The sequence below is a fragment of the Cornus florida genome, unplaced genomic scaffold (genome assembly GCF_030987335.1).
Source record: "Cornus florida cultivar Cherokee Brave unplaced genomic scaffold, ASM3098733v1 CherokeeBrave_3.0.0_Hap2_Chr05, whole genome shotgun sequence".
Taxonomy (NCBI): domain Eukaryota; kingdom Viridiplantae; phylum Streptophyta; class Magnoliopsida; order Cornales; family Cornaceae; genus Cornus; species Cornus florida.
In genome coordinates this window covers 81,504,678-81,520,997 of record NW_026775575.1, presented here as the reverse complement: position 1 = coordinate 81,520,997, position 16,320 = coordinate 81,504,678, and the positions used below count along the sequence as shown (strand labels likewise).

The window sequence follows — 16,320 nt, the reverse complement described above, 5'->3', positions numbered from 1 at the left end:
CAAGAAAAGAGCAATTGAAGCAAAAGAGGGGTGCAGGGCCATCCTCAGAGGGATTTTCTTGGAAAAGGAACAGGGGCAGTCCATCTCAGTTTCAGGGGCAGCAGACTGCACGATCCGCTTCTACCACTCCTATGCCAGCTGGACCTGACAGGAGTGCAATTGTTTGTTATCAGTGTCAGCAGCCCGGACATTACAAGTCCAGTTGTCCGATGAGATCGTCTTCAGTTTCGTCAGCTCCGAAGGCTTGTTATGGGTGTGGCCAGCAGGGTCACTTGATTCGTGATTGTCCAGGCTAGGGAGCAGGCACAGGTAGTGGCAGGGGGTCACGACAGAGGCCGTCTCAATCGGCTATAGTTCAGTCAGGTTTCAGACCACCACCACCACAGCCTACTATGTTTTCACAGGGTTTACGATCAGTTAGGAGGGATACTCCTACTATGTCAGTGCAGCAGTCAGGTGTTCAGGTTGGCAGTCCTCAGGCACAGGTACCACAGGGACGTGTATTTGCACTGGCACAGACCAATGCATCTTCTGGACCGTCAGTTCTTCGAGGTATATTTCCAGTGTTTGGTTATGGGGCTCGTGTTTTGTTTGACTCTGGTGCATCTCATTCTTTTATTTCATCATCATTTGTACTTGCATCGGGGTTAGAGGTTAGTTTCATGGATCGGGCGTTATGTGTTGATACGCTAGTTGGGGTTTCAGTGTCATTGAGCCGAGTTGTGCGGGATTGCTCCATTGTGATAGCTGGGCGGACCTTTGTGTTTGACCTTATCCTCCTTGAGATGACTAGCTTTGATGTCATCCTCGAGATGGATTGGTTAGCTTTCTTCCATGCCACGATTGACTGTTACAGAGGAAGGGTTACAGTTTGCACTCCCGAGGGAGACTGTTTCTTTTTCGTGGGAGATCGGAGTGATTTCCACATTTCATCGTTTTATGGAGTTCATGGACGAAGTCATGGTGATTACTTCTTGGCTAGCCTTATAGCCGAAGAAGATGATGTTGGAAAAGAGGATTATCCTGCGGTTGTTTGTGATTTTCTGGACGTGTTTCCGGAGGATTTGACAAAGTTGCCTCCACACCGAGGAGTGGAGTTCTCTATTGATTTGATGCCAGGTACCGCGCCGATTTCTATGGCACCGTATCGTATAGCACCAATTGAATTGGAAGAATTGAAGAGGCAGGTTGATGATTTGAGGATGAAAGGTTTCATCCGACCGAGTGTGTCACCGTAGGGCGCACCGGTCTTGTTTGCTAAGAAGAAAGATAGTTCGTTGAGGTTGTGCATTGATTATCGGAAGTTGAATCATGTCATCATCAAGAACAAGTATCCTTTGCCAAGGATAGATGATTTATTTGATTAGTTGAAGGGAGCCAGTTGTTTCTCGAAGATTGACTTGAGGTCTGGCTATTATCAGTTGCGGGTTAGGGATGAGGATATCCCGAAGACAGCATTCCGTACACGATATGGACACTATGAGTTCCTTGTTATGCCTTTTGGTTTGACTAATGCGCTAGCGGCATTCATGGACTTGATGAACCGCGTCTTTCACGATTACTTGGACCAGTTTGTGGTAATTTTCGTGGATGACATTCTTGTGTACTCACAGACTCGGGAAGATCACGAGGTCCATTTGAGTATTGTTTTACAGATTTTACGGGAGCACCGATTGTATGCCAAATACGAGAAATGTGAGTTTTGGCTACAGGAGGTGAAGTTTTTGGGGCATGTTGTTTCAGAAGGTGGAGTATCAGTTGATCCATCAAAGGTTGAAGCAGTTTTGACTTGGGAGCGACCCAAGAATATGTTTGAGATCCGCAGTTTCCTTGGTTTAGCGGGTTACTAACGGAGATTTGTGAAGGATTTCTCTCGTTTGGCAGCTCCTATGACCCGTTTGACCCGGAAAGGGGTCAAGTTTGTCTGGAATGAGGCCTGTGATTCATCTTTTCAGGAGTTGAAGACGAGATTGACTACAGCTCCAGTGTTGGTGATACCTGAGCATGGCTTGGGTTATGTGATCTATTGTGATGCTTCACGTGACGGGTTGGGATGTGTGTTGATGCAGGATGGTAGAGTAGTGGCTTGTGGGTCTCGACAGTTGAAGACTCACGAGTACAACTACCCTACTCATGACCTGGAGTTAGCGGCAGTTGTATTTGCCTTGAAGTGTTGGAGACATTACTTGTATGGTGAGAGATTCGAGGTATTTTCAGATCACAAAAGTCTCAATTACCTTTTTTCCCAAAAGGACTTGAACAACAGACAGAGGCGATGTGTTGAATTCTTGGAGGACTACAATTTTGACTTGTAGTATCATCCGGGCAAGGCGAATGTGGTAGCGGATGCCTTAAGCCGGAAATCTCGTGGAACTTTGGCCAGTTTAGCTATTCGGAAGTGGAAGATGCTTGAAGATCTAGCAGAGATGGGATTACAGTGTTGTGATGATGATGTTTGCAGTGAGTCGGCGTTCTTATTTAGTTTTGTGGCTCAGCCTACTCTTGTTGTACGAGTAATTGAGTCACAGAGACAGGACCCGGACTTAGATGCCATCTACGCTTTGATCTCTAGTGGTGAGACAGTGAAAGATTGGGCCTTGCATGCAGATGGGGGTCTACGGTTCAGGGGTTTGTTGGTGGTTCCCACATGTTGTCGTGAGGACGTCCTACGGGAGTTTCACACTTCCCGCTTTGCAGTTCATCCAGGTTGTACTAAAATGTATCACAATTTGAGACGTTAGTATTGGTGGAGCGGGATAAAGAATGATGTTGCACAGTTTGTGGCTAGATGCCTTACCTGTCAGCAGGTGAATGCCGAACATCAGAGGCCAGCAGGTTTGTTGCAACCATTACCTGTAGCGCAATGGAAATGGGAGCATATTGCTATGGATTTTGTGACAGGTTTTCCAAGGTCAAGAAGAGGCAATGAGGCCGTATGGGTCATCATTGACAGATTGACCAAGACGGCTCACTTTTTACCTATTAAGGCAACAGATGATGCAGAGAAGCTTGGTGTTCTTTATGTGAAGGAGATTGGAAGGTTGCATGGAGTTCCTGTAACCATTGTGTCAGATAGGGATGCTAAGTTCACTTCGAAGTTCTGGGAAGGACTTCAAGTAGCGTTTGGTTCAGCGTTGCATCTTAGTACGGCATTCTATCCACAGACGGACGGTCAGTTGGAGCGTACTATCCAGATTTTGGAGGATATGCTTCGGGCATGTGTGCTTGACTTGGGTGGTAATTGGGAGGATCACCTTCCACTTATTGAGTTTGCCTACAACAACAGTTATCAGGCGAGCATCCAGATGGCTTTATTTGAGGCGTTGTATGGTAGACCTTGTAGGTCTCCTGTTTGTTGGACTGATGTAGGCGAGATAGCCGCCTTAGGACCCGACATTGTACTCGAGACTACTGAGAAGATTAAGTTGATAAGACAGAGGTTACTTACAGCTCAGAGCCGACAGAAGAGCTATGCGGATAAGCGGAGATGACCGTTATCCTTTGAGGTGGGAGACCACGTTTTTCTACGGGTTTCTCCACGGAAGGGATTGATGAGATTCGGAAAAAGTGGCAAGTTGTCGCCACGATTTATTGGACCGTTTGAGATTTTGAACCGAGTAGGAGAGGTTGCCTACAGGCTTGCTTTGCCACCACAGTTGGATAGGGTCCATAATGTTTTCCATGTATCGATGTTACGGAAGTACGAACCGGATCCATCTCACATTTTGAGTTGGGTAGATGTGGACATTGATGAGGATGTTTCCTACGAAGAAGGACCAGTTCAGATTCTTGACACACAACAGAAGGTGTTGAGGAAGAAGACGATACCAATGGTGAAAGTCCTTTGGAGATACCACGGAGTCGAGGAAGCTACTTGGGAGCTCGAACAGGAGGTTCGGTCGAAGTACCCAGCGTTATTTTCTTCCTCAGGTATGTCTTGATTTCGGGGACGAAATCCTTATAAGTTGGGGAGAATGTGATGTCTGTGTATTTATTGTGTGTGTGTAGTGTAATATAAAAGTAAAAGAAAAATAATTTAATGATGGGGCCCACAAGGCACTTTAGAAAAGGGTCAAGACCATAAAGTTGGTCTCATTTTCCTGATTCCCTTTCTCTCTCTTCGTGCATCTCTCTCTCAACCCGTAAGCTCATTTTTCTCTTATTTTTTTGGTTTAAACTTTGAGGTTAGATTTCTCACTCATTTCTTGTTGGAATTAGGTTCCGTTTGAGGCAAAACGAAGCTTGTGTCGAGCTCTACGCATCCATACCATCAATTTCCAGTTTTGAGTCTTCCTTGGAGCTCGAATTTGAGGACCCATTTTCTAGGGTTTTGGTGCAATCTTGAGGTAGGGGCCCTTAATTCATGAAATCTTGTACTTTAGTGAGTTAATTGCCTCTAATTGTTGTTTAATTTGATGAGTTGTTTAAAATCTAGAGAATTGTTGATATGTATGCATATATGTTAGTTGTGTGACTATATGTTAGTTGTGTGACTATATTTGTTGATTGTTCTATGTGAAGCATGTTTAGGACTTGATTATATATGTTCATTGTGCTAGAACTTGTTATGTATAAGCATGTTATGACTTTCTTGATTATTCTTGCGAATTATGCCATGTTGCTTAAATTGGATAAAGTATGGAATGATGAACTTGTGTATGTCATTGAGGTATTCATGCATTGACATTGGGCAGGAAAAGGGAAAGAATTGATTTACTTCAAAAAGGGGAAATTTCGGGAAAGTGTTTTTGATGAAATGATTTTATGCGAAACCCGGTCGTTGCGGGGTTACCAACGGGCCGGAGGTTAATATAGCTTAGAGGGGACTAGGGAGTCGCCCTAGTGTGGTTGAGCTAGCTGGGCCCCATAATGACGCCGCGGGGTTACCAAGGGTCAGGGACACTAGCCAATCCTCCTCTCGTGTCGCGGCGGGGTTACCAAAGGGCGGACTGTATTAACATTTGAAAGTGATGGTTTTGAGAATGAAAATGGGGAGTGTCATTGACATGCATTGCATTGCATTGTTTATAATTGGAATTGAATTGTATGTTGTATTTGATCCCTTATGTTGTATGATCCCTATCTCCCATTGGCCTATGCTTTGCTTGAATTCACAAGGATACAAGATTTGTGTCTTAAGTGTCTCTGCTGAGCTATATGCTCACCCCTATATCTATATATTTTTTTTTCAGGTCTTGGAAAAGAACCGGTGGACGACAATCCACCCCAACTTGAAAGTTGTTAGAGGAGCATTTTCCTTGTTATTTGTAATAGACTACTCCTTTGTTCATCCCTCATTTTTTTTAAAATTCCAAAGGTGTAATGATGTAAATTTCTTTTGAAGAACCATGATCATGTAATACACTTATGATACTTGATGACATATAGGATGCGAACTTGATGATATGTAACTTGTTGATGAATGGAAGGATAATCCTAACTTGAAGCATTGTCTAGATTAGTAGGTTGTATCATTATCTTTTGTTGCCGTGAATTCGGAAATTAGTTGCATGACAGGTTAAATATGCAATTAAACAGGTTGCGGTAGGTCCATTTTTAGGGGAGGTTAGGCTGAATTTTTTTAAAAAAAAAAAAAAAATTCTTGGCATCAGTTAGCGTCGTTACATCTCTCTCGAAATCATGACCTCAAAATCAAACAAAATAAGAACAATCAGCGGTAGTGATCTACCTGATTCTGCTCAAAATAGTTTGGTAGGACATTTGCTCCCGCACTTAAGGGGTTACTTCTTCTTCTTCTTCTTCTTCTTCTTCTTCTTCATTTTTTTTTTTTTTTTTTTTTTTTTGTGTCAATTATTGGAGTAATCAAACATGTTTTGTTTTCAAAATTTTTGAAACGCATGAACTACCAAATAATATTTTACATGTTTCTGTTTTTGACATTTCTAAAGTAAAATATCGTTCCCAAACGTGTTTCATTTTTTTTTCAAAACACTCCTACAACAAAAATATTGTTTTTGTTTTAACTAAAAACAAAACGCCTAAAACAAAGCGCATGCTAAACCGGCCCTAAATTTATTAAAGTTTATATTGGCATGCAACTCGATGCAATTTTTGTGGACGCAAACTTAGAGTGGGAGAACAATACGTACATGCATGGGTTTAAGGGGGTCTGATTTAAAATAATTCGTTTAAAACTAATTAGGGATGAAATTCGGACGGGTTAGTTCTGATCAGTTGTGACAAAACTCTAACTCAACCTAAAGGAGAAAATTAAGCCCCAGACCTTCCATTGAACTTCCCTCCAACCCAAGTCTAACAAACTATTAACTTTGTTTTTTTAACCTAGGTTAGGCTTCGCTTTGAAAAATTGAGTTGATCTTTGTCCCAAAGTTAAGCTATTCATATCAATATAAAGAATTTGAATTAGAAAATAAATATATTGAATATTATAAATGACCACACAAATTAAAATATGTATAGAATAAGCATTCGTCCAACATTTTTAGCACAAGACAACCTCATTGTAAAAATAATTATTCAAATATGAGAAGAATTAGGTTAAATTTGAATTAAAAGATAAAACGTTTGAATGTTGAACAACTCCTAAATAACCTGATAGGAATTGTTCAAATGACTTGATAATTTTCTATCAATTAGACCATCGAATTGCACACGACAACCCTATGAATGTATGATTTTAATCATTCATAAAATGAAGTAGTTCCAATATTAAGCTCACAATATTCAGCCTGATTAAAGTTCTTCTTGGGACTTTTATGGTTATTCTTGTAAAAAATAATAAAAACTATAGTTGATATAACAATTAATGAAATAAAAACCCTAATAAAGAGAGTTAGCACAAATATGGGTAGCATAATAATAGCATCTCTCTTAACCTTATTAGATTTTGATGGGTGAGGTCCACTTTTATTAACAATATACGGTTGAATTTACTAGCTTCAATCCGGTTGCAACATAGGTTAAAGCACAATAACATAACTCAAATTCTTTTGTACTACATGAAGATTTTTTTGTAGACTTTTGTACAACGTAAACGTTACTTCACTGTACGATCAAACGACGTTTATACATAACAACCAATCTAGTTAGAGGGACTCACATTCCATTTTCCACCACACACATCTCATTTCCATCCCCAAACTCACACTTCCTAGAGAGAGGGGGGGAAAGAAAAGACTTTTAGAGAGAGAAAGAGAGAGAGGTCAATCCCCCGGAAATGGACGACGCTCACATGCACGGCCCATCCCCGCCAACATCAAACGGCACGGCGGCAACCACCATGCAGAAGCACCACTCGCTGATGCACATGACCTTCTTCTGGGGCACGGACTCCTTGATCCTCTTCTCGGGCTGGCCTGGGACCCGCCCCGGCATGTACGCGTTGGCCCTTGTCTTCGTCTTCGTCCTGTCCGTCCTCGTCGAGTGGCTCTCGCATTGCAACCTGCTCAGGGATGGGTCCAAGGACGTCGGAGCCGGGTTGGTCCAGACTCTGATGCACACGATTCGGGTCGGATTGGCTAACCTGCTGATGTTGGCTTTGATGTCCTTCAATGTGGGGGTGTTTATTGTTGTCCTAGCGGGGCACATGTTGGGGTTCTTGTTCTTCAGAAGTAGGGTTTTCAAGAAATCGTCGCACTCCGGGAAGACCACCGATCTTCCGCCGATGAGTTGTTGATGATTGGAATATGCATTTGGATGTTTTTATTTTCTTTTATTTGATTAGTATTATATTTTCTTTTTATCAGTCTTAAGGTTTGTGGGTAATTTGTGTTTTGAGTGTTGGAATGCGTAATTTGATGAATAAAAAATAAATAGATTCATGTTCAATTGCATTGAATTGGTGTTTTGAGATTGAAAATAGGGGGCTAAATTGGGTTTAAATTTTAAATTAAATTTTATTCCATTTCAATTTAAAACCCTAACAAATTAGTAATGGAAATAAATTTCCAATAATTTATAGGAAATCAAAGATTATTACAAGTGATGCATGAAAAACAATTAAAAAAAGAAAAAAAAGAAGATATAATTTGCCCAATTGCCCTGTACACACTGTGTTTGAGAAGAGATTAATGGTTAGTTTACTATTCTCTGTCCCACATTAATTGTTTTGCGAACCACATTCCTCCGAGGCTCTTCCTTATCCTCTAGAGAAAAATCAAATTTGAATCATAACGTCCTTATCTGATTGGAAGGGACATTGCAGTAGTCGACTAACAAGACTTTGAATCATCAACTCTCTAATAAGAGAAGATCATTTGACCGATTCAAATGAGCCTCTCATGACTCAAAATAAAGAACAATTCTATCACGGTTCTGGTTGCTCAACATGCATTGTACATGTCCAGCCCACAAAAAAATTGTGAACATTTATCGTTTAAGGTATGGTTTTAATTTCCAAACACAAAAATTTAATTGCTCAAACTTTAGTTTTATTTAAAAAACCTCTTATTCACAATTTAATTGGAGCGGTTTGGCTAAATCCTATTATGCTCTGTTAAAAAATTTATCATATCAACTCCGCCTCTATTTCAGAATAGGTTTGTAATTGGTATATCATCCACGTCCCTACTTTGACAGATAAAATACCGACTATGTACTATTTACTCCATTTAGTTGAGGGCCGGGACGGGTTATGCTATTTTATTATTTAGTAAAAAAGAAAACTAGCTCAATAGGTCAAATTGAGCTGATAAATAAGTTGACTCACCTTTTAAATTACTAAATGGTGAATATTAATATATTAAGTGACACTTCAAGCAAAGTAACAAAGGTCTTACAAATATTAAATATATATTTTATACATATATTATTTTAAAGGTATATATATATATAAAATCGGGTCCGGGAGGGCTGGTTCATCACTAAATTATCTGCCCCTGCCTCCAAACCCGTTTCGGGTTTTCAACTGTTTTATCATACTCGTCTAACACCCATTTAAGGGACTACCAAAACCATTTCATTAGGGGTGGGGCAAAAACACGCGGGGTATGAAAAAATTGTCTTCCTTGTTGACAGTATTTTTTGAAATATATGAAAAGTCAAATTAATAAACATTTTAATTCAATAGTTAGATAGACAGTTCAAAAAAAATTATTAAATGACTAATTTGACTTTTCACAAAATTTTAAAAATTGTCTTAATTCTGTAGTTAATTAAGGAGATCTAGCTCATGCCGCTTATTGTAAGATTGGTTTCATGAGTGGAGTGGTGTAATATGCTGCAACCATAAGAGTTCCATCAACTGATATGAGCTCTTCTTATTTTATTACTGAATTAAGACAATTTTTTTAAAATCTGTAAAAAGTCAAATAAATTATTTAATATATTTTTCATTTTAATGAATAAATAAAAAAAGAGCTCAGACCTTTTTACATGAGTAAGTAATTTGTTTAGCTTGAATTCAGTTCAAGTAGCAAAACTGTTACATAAATTATTTTTTAATGAAACCTTTGAATTGTAATTTAGAGTTATGAAATCATCATTTTTGTAATTAATTATTAAAATTTTAATATATCATACATACTTTACAGTAGAAAAAGGATTGGTGAAACGAGATTCATGCTAACTGATTATAAATACTTGGACCTACTGAATGATATATAGTAAAAAATTATGAAAAAGCCGTAGAGTAAAACCAGTTAAAAGATTTAGTAATTTGCTACAACAAAAGCAAGCAAATTTTCTTGCATACATTTTATTAGAAAAATTATAGTACAATACTATTTTTTTTGTTAAAGAGCATGAAGAATTTACATAAAAAGAAAATAATTTTTCTTGTGTTTTTTAAATAAATAAAAAAAAATTACTGAAATTTGGGTTTTGATTGTTTTTTAAATTCTTAAAGACTCCAGCTGAAGAAGAACAACAATTTAATGCTTCATGTGTTACCAGTTAATAAAGCCCTAAGAACGAAACGCAAACATCCAAGTCGTTGTAGTATGGTGGTAAGTATTCCCGCCTGTCACGCGGGTGACCCGGGTTCGATCCCCGGCAACGGCGAATTTTCCCTTTTTTTTTTTTTGTTATTTTTTTCCCCCTGCTCTCTCTCTCTAGCTCCAGGCTCTTCCTTCACTTGGAAGAGACGGTACAGTATTTTAGATTCCAATTTATAACTTCGACGCCACTCCTCACCGCTACCAAAGCAAAGAAAACCCCAAATCAGAAAAGGAAAATGCGAGAAAAGCCGAGAAAATTCCAGAACAATAAAGAGAAAATGCTGTTAGACCCCTCCGACGAGCAGCCAATGAACGACGTTCCTCGCCGCCAACTCACCACTACCAACATCCACATCATGGCCTTCGACGGCATAGTTAACGTCAACTCCCTGTTCACGATAGCGCTCTTCCTCGGCCTCGCCCTCAACCCCACCGATCCCAAATATACCCTCGTCGATACCACCACCACCTGCGCTGCCTCCTCCGCCGTCGCCGAACACCTCGTCTCCTTCCAAATCTACTCCTTCAGCTCCTTCCTCTTCTCCAGCCTCATCGCCTTCGCTCTCAAACAGGCCATCCAAACCGCCTGCGACGGAGACCTACAGTGCCGTGGTGTCCACACGGCGCACGTTAGCACGAAGGCACTGCGAGCCGGGATTCTGGTGTCGGCGGCTGGGTCAGCCTCCGGCTGCGTGTTTCTGACGGTGGCGCTTGTGGATTTGATTGAGATAAAGCTGGGGAAGTTGAGTTGCTGGGGATGGGAAAATTTGGCCGCCGTTGGGCCTCTGGTGACCTTAGTACCTTCTGGACTTCTCATTTACATTTGTATTGTGTTACATGCCTTCACTCGCTAGAACATGATACATATATATATGAGTGTGTGTATTATTGTGTATGCCTGCGGAATTGGAACTGAATTTGTATATAGAACTATGAATTACGCTTCTTAATGCTGGAATTGACGACATCCAACCAAAAACGTGGACGGCAGGATTCGAACCTGCGCGGGCAGAGCCCACATGATTTCTAGTCATGCCCGATAACCACTCCGGCACGTCCACTTGATGTTACAGAGGACTTCAAATCCAGATTATAATATCTGTTAATCAGAAGTTTTATGCGACTAGATCATTCCTGATGGTTAAGAGCTTACAGTCGTTGATTAATTTTTTAAAAAAGTTTGGATTTATCCATTTTTACCATGCATCAAGTATTATTTTTTCCTTTTGTGTTCTTTATTTTACTAGAAGATTAGTTTTTGTTAATTTTGGCAATTAATTCACAATCATCCCTTCAATAAGTCTAAGCTTTTAAAGAGGGAATGTGATTGGTGAGTCTAAAGCCTAAACCCCCTAAATATACTTAAAATCGTGTTTCAACAAACATAACATAATTCAAATGTGTTGAAAATTCCTACAACAAACTCTTCTATATGGATCAATTTGAGCACATAGTATTTTGACTTAGAATGTAACTATTTAAGTTAAAATTTCTCTACCAACTTAATCTTTTAGGAATAAATCGTGATTCAAATCTAATCCGCCCACTCAAGTAATTTGATCATACATGTTTAGGACTAAATCATGATTCGAATCTAATCCGCCACTCAAATAATTTGATCATACATGAATTCTCAAGTCCTTTATTAGAAAAGTTATTGGAAGATGACCTTTTCATACAGTATCAAACTAAAAGAATTCAAACACTTGTTATAGACCACATTTTCCAAATTAAGATATATGTGTGTGTGTGTGTGTGGATATATATATATATATATATTACCTCTTTCTTTTTTTTTTTTTCTTTTTTTTTTTTTTTTTTTTTTTAAAAAAACATGGTACAATATTCTTATATATTGAAGACATTAAATTTGCAGTCACAATAATGCTAATCAAATAGGAAATTCCGTATCAGGTCCTTTGTTTGTGTACACAACAATAGGACTGGTCACACTGTGAGCTCCATCAAACCACACCAATGATGCAGACGCCATTGAACTTTCTGGTAATCCTCCTCCACTCACAGACACAACAAAACTCTTCTTCTCACGCGACGTCTCAAAGAAGAGACTAGTAGGCTCCACAGTGACACTAACACCATCATCACTGGTGACAACTTTTGAATCGTAACGGCTATTACCCAATCCCACATTTTTAACTTCCCTTTTAAGCTCAACGGTGAAAGGTTTTCCAGGTTCAACATGAACCACCATTGATGGGTAGTTGAGATCCTTGGGAGATGCATTAACATCACCAGAGCAAGTAAAACTAGAGCCTGCTATTGCTTCAACTTTCTTCGAGTCATAACCCATACTGCATAGCATTGAAACATAATCATCTTCAAAGGCTTCGTAGACTAGACCGGGATGGACGGCTGACCCTGGATTGATATGACCAGCGCCATAAGCAAACTCGTGAGAAGGATGTCTACTTGCATCCATCGCGGAAGCTGTCAAATCAAGAAATCAGTATCGGAGCATAATGTTTACTGACATTTAGGAACTTGTTCAGAAATACCATAATGAAAGGAACCAGACCATTCAGTGAGGAAATAATGATATTTTTTTAGTAATTTCAGGGGGGAATAGTAATATTTTAGGGGTATATAACTAAAAAAGAATAATTTAGAAAGGTAAATTAGTAAAAAAAAAAAAAAAAATCAGTGGGGCAATTCCCCCATCCTAATGTAGGTCAGTCCCTGAAACAAACATAGGAGTTTGTCGCTAGGTATTTGACTAAATAGGATCGTCCGGTTTTCTATAGAACCTATAATTAAATTACCCCTAGAGGGGGATAAGGCTAAGTGGAGCAAAAAAAAAGTTTTTCATGATATGGGAAATGAGAACTATTACTAGTTCACATTTGTCTCAGTGTCTTTGGGTCTTAATTCCAAGCCTTAGGTCAAGGTTTCGAGACTAATAGAGAGAATAAAGGGAAAAATGAAAATTTTTAGCCCCTCACGAGGTTTGTGAATAAGTGATTGTGTGACGATGAGCACAAAATATCTGTCTTCCTACTAAACATGATGTATTGAACTCATAATGAAAATTTTTAGTGAGAATTGCATAAAAATCGAGCAATTAAACTTATGTGACAGTAATTGGGAAGATTATAAATTACCAGTGGTCATGAGAGCAGATTTAATGGCGGAAGGAGACCAATCCGGGTGAAAAGTTTTAACATAAGCCGCTGCACCGGTAGCATGAGGGCAAGACATGGAGGTCCCAGACAATATGCTATATTTCACAGACCTTTTATCTTCAGAGGTTCCAGAGGGTGAAGCAAGTGGCGAAAATGCTGCCAAGATATCTACTCCTGGAGCACTTATATCTGGCTGTAGTATATATATCAATCGACATATATGTTAATTAGTTATATACAACATTTAGTACATCAAAATTATACAGTTCTATAGATTGCTTAAATGTTACATTACATTAGATTTGTCAGATGATAGGATTGAATCAATACTTAAAAGTATTTTTCACATCATATTTACAAAAGTGCAAGGAAATTATTTATACATCAAACGGAAGCTAGGTTACAAGATGAAAACAACCCCTAACATGTTGATTCATGATGCACAATGTGATGCTACAAACAGGGCTAGCCGATATTTAAACGCAACAATCAAACCTTCAAAATCTCTGGTGCAATGTTGTTCGGCCCACGCGAGGAGAAGGAATCGACAGTAGGAGCAGCAGCATCTGTTATCACTTCACTGCTCAATATGGTGGCTTGTGGATTTCTGTGTAAACAGAACTCAAAGCAATGAATGGTAAAACTAGAGATTGAAGTGATACAATAATTAAGTGCATAATGTGACACACTCAATTGATTAAACAAAACAAATCAATCCTCTATCTATCAATTTTGTTGAATTCAACCTTAATATACATTCCAGCATCGAAATTCAAATTAATATATGGGTAAATTATACAGCAAATAATACAAATTAGTATGTGGGTAATTATATATCATTAGAACAATCCTTACTCTGTTGAAATCATGTAGGTGTCCAATGAAAGGAAGTCCTGGTAGCTTAAACCGGATGTTGGGAAGGGAACCACATTATTTTCAATGTTTCTCACAATTGACCCCATGGCACCAGCTCTAAGAGCTTCACTTGTGTCCTCTGGCTGGAGACATACCACGATCTTTCCCCTCGCTAATTCGCTGTCCAGACAACCATCACAGCAATTCCTGATCATATGCAACAGTGAGGCCTCAGTGCAGTTATATATTTGGACTTTCTGGTATGATGAATTGGAACTAGTACTACTAGTGAATTTTAGAAATGCACAAGAAAGCAGAACGTACGTTGTCCCCTTCATATCGATATTTGTACTTGCATCGCCTCCATTAATAAGAGGAAATTTTGTTCCATCAAGGGTGAAAGAATTTATGGAGTTGCCCTGATAACAAATAAAATTATGGGTGGAATGCTGATGAGAAATCGAAATATAATCATACGAAAAAAACGAGAAAAACGGAGAAAAAAAAAAACTAGGATGCATGTAAAGGTAATGGGAATCAAAATAGGCCTATGCTGAGTTCTATTCTTCCCTTGCTGATGAAAGATCCACAGGAGAAAACTAATAGGAATTGATGTAATTTGTAAGATAAAACAATTAAAAGATAAATTAAGTAAAATATCTACATGTGGAGTAAAAGGACCATGAAAAATACTAAACTCAAACAATGAAGCATCTTTACTAATGTTTTGGGACGCTAAATGAATCCCGTTTCAGTACCATTCTCGAGATTCATGTTTATAGAAAATGGTTTGTTCCCGTAGATTGAAGAATGGAAGGAAAGGAAAGAAGATGCTATCTTTTCCTTTCCTCTCCCTTCTACTTGTCCAAACACACAAAAATTTAAAAATTTATGCCATTCTTCATCCACCTAACTCAACCCTCCTCGTTCCCAGATTTGGAACTGACTATATAGGATTATGTCATGATAATAAGGGATATAATTTGAGGTTTGAAAGTTATGTATTCAAGCAATCTAAACATACTTACAACCAAAACTGTTCCATTCCCAAGAATGACCCTATCGATAATCTGGCGATCTGTGGTGCTGGCTGCTACAGAGAGCATCCACGGAGCAACACTTGATACAGTCGATGGAGTAGGACCACTGTTTCCAGCAGAATTCACGGTGAGAATACCTTTCACCATGGCATGAAAAGCACCAATGGCAATGCTATCCTCGGCAAAGTCTCTTGCAGAATTTGCCCCTAGAGAGATACTAATGATGTCCACCCCATCAGCAATGGCCTGATCAAACGCGCTGAGAATGTCAACATCCGAGCAACTTGCCCCATCAGAACAGACCTTATACGCAGCAATCCTTGCTGATGGAACCCCTCCTCTTGCATTTCCTTGTGCCAGTCCATAAAAGCTCACATCTGCTACTTTATTCCCGGCCGCAGTTGAAGCAGTGTGACTACCGTGACCGTCAAAGTCCCTTGCAGAATTGGCTTCATCAGGTGGGAAATATTGAGCTCCAATTATCTTACTGAAAATGTACATTTCATATCATAATTAGCTTTATCGAAGCAAAAACACAAATATATACATATCCTTGCGAATGCACATATATATCATCCAATAAAGCATTTTCAAAAACATATATGAATGAAAACACATTATAACTCATAGGAATAGGAAAAAGAACATTAGCATTACTTGTTGCAAGTGAAATTCTTGCCACCTCTGCAAGTACCCTTCCATTTCACAGGGGGAGGACCGAAACCTTCATCGTTGAAACTCTCAGACTCGGGCCAGATTCCACTGTCAAAAACCCCAACAATTACATCACTTTCGACTATGGGATTTCGTTTCACGGCATCAGTGAACCCCATGAAGTCCCAAGATCTTGTTGTATGAAGTTGGAGCGCTCTGCTAGGGAAAACAGAAACTACTCTGTCCATGCCTGCATATCATTGTTGTTGTTTTCAGGAAACAAACTAGTCCTCTGGTCCAAAGCATCAAATGGTGTTGATTTTCTTTCAAACTACACAAATTTAAGACATTGCAGCACTCACCGGCAAGCTTTCTTCGCTCCTCATCAGTTAGTTTGGCTGCGAATCCATTAAAACTCCTATAATAGCTTCTGACTAGGAAATCAGCTGTGGTACTGGATTGAGATGATAACAGAAATGATATCAAAAAATATTTCTCTATGACAATTGCTTCAAATTTGAAATTAAAGCAAACTTATGGGGGCATTAAACCTTCTCAAACTAATCTTTATATATATACAAACACACATACATATATATAGATTAGTAAGGTTTACCTAGCTTGAAGAACTTCTTGAAGAATACTGAGATGGTGAAATATAGGTGAAAAATAATCATCTTGAGGAAGTGAACCCATGTACACAATATAATCCTG

General features: G+C 39.0%; 3 protein-coding genes and 2 non-coding genes across 6 annotated transcripts; 3 read left to right on the top strand and 2 right to left on the bottom strand.

Annotated features, from left to right (window-relative positions):
• Positions 1–7,071: 7,071 nt before the first annotated feature.
• LOC132307149 (copper transporter 1-like) lies at positions 7,072–7,809 on the top strand. Its single transcript, XM_059804829.1, has one exon. It carries the CDS (start codon positions 7,199–7,201, stop codon positions 7,655–7,657), a length of 459 nt encoding a protein of 152 aa, XP_059660812.1. The 5' UTR covers positions 7,072–7,198; the 3' UTR covers positions 7,658–7,809.
• Positions 7,810–9,909: 2,100 nt separating this feature from the next.
• Positions 9,910–9,981, top strand: TRNAD-GUC (transfer RNA aspartic acid (anticodon GUC)). Its single transcript has one exon. It is a non-coding gene; the product is annotated as a tRNA-Asp (tRNA).
• Positions 9,982–10,153: 172 nt separating this feature from the next.
• On the top strand, positions 10,154–10,771 carry LOC132309559 (uncharacterized). Its single transcript, XM_059807853.1, has one exon. It carries the CDS (start codon positions 10,154–10,156, stop codon positions 10,769–10,771), a length of 618 nt encoding a protein of 205 aa, XP_059663836.1.
• Positions 10,772–10,896: 125 nt separating this feature from the next.
• TRNAS-AGA (transfer RNA serine (anticodon AGA)) lies at positions 10,897–10,978 on the bottom strand. The gene has a single exon. It is a non-coding gene; the product is annotated as a tRNA-Ser (tRNA).
• Positions 10,979–11,712: 734 nt separating this feature from the next.
• On the bottom strand, positions 11,713–16,320 carry LOC132310263 (subtilisin-like protease SBT4.3). 2 transcript variants are annotated; one of them, XM_059808454.1, is made up of 9 exons: positions 16,223–16,320; positions 15,969–16,060; positions 15,610–15,856; positions 14,941–15,439; positions 14,237–14,331; positions 13,913–14,119; positions 13,553–13,664; positions 13,037–13,250; positions 11,713–12,365 (listed from the first exon to the last, which is right to left on the bottom strand). In XM_059808454.1, exons 1-9 carry the CDS (start codon positions 16,300–16,302, stop codon positions 11,809–11,811), a joined length of 2,103 nt encoding a protein of 700 aa, XP_059664437.1. In that variant the 5' UTR covers positions 16,303–16,320; the 3' UTR covers positions 11,713–11,808. The 2 variants fall into 2 exon arrangements, with proteins under 2 accessions (XP_059664437.1, XP_059664436.1); XM_059808453.1 differs by having other exon boundaries at positions 13,913–14,165; positions 14,274–14,331; positions 16,223–16,317.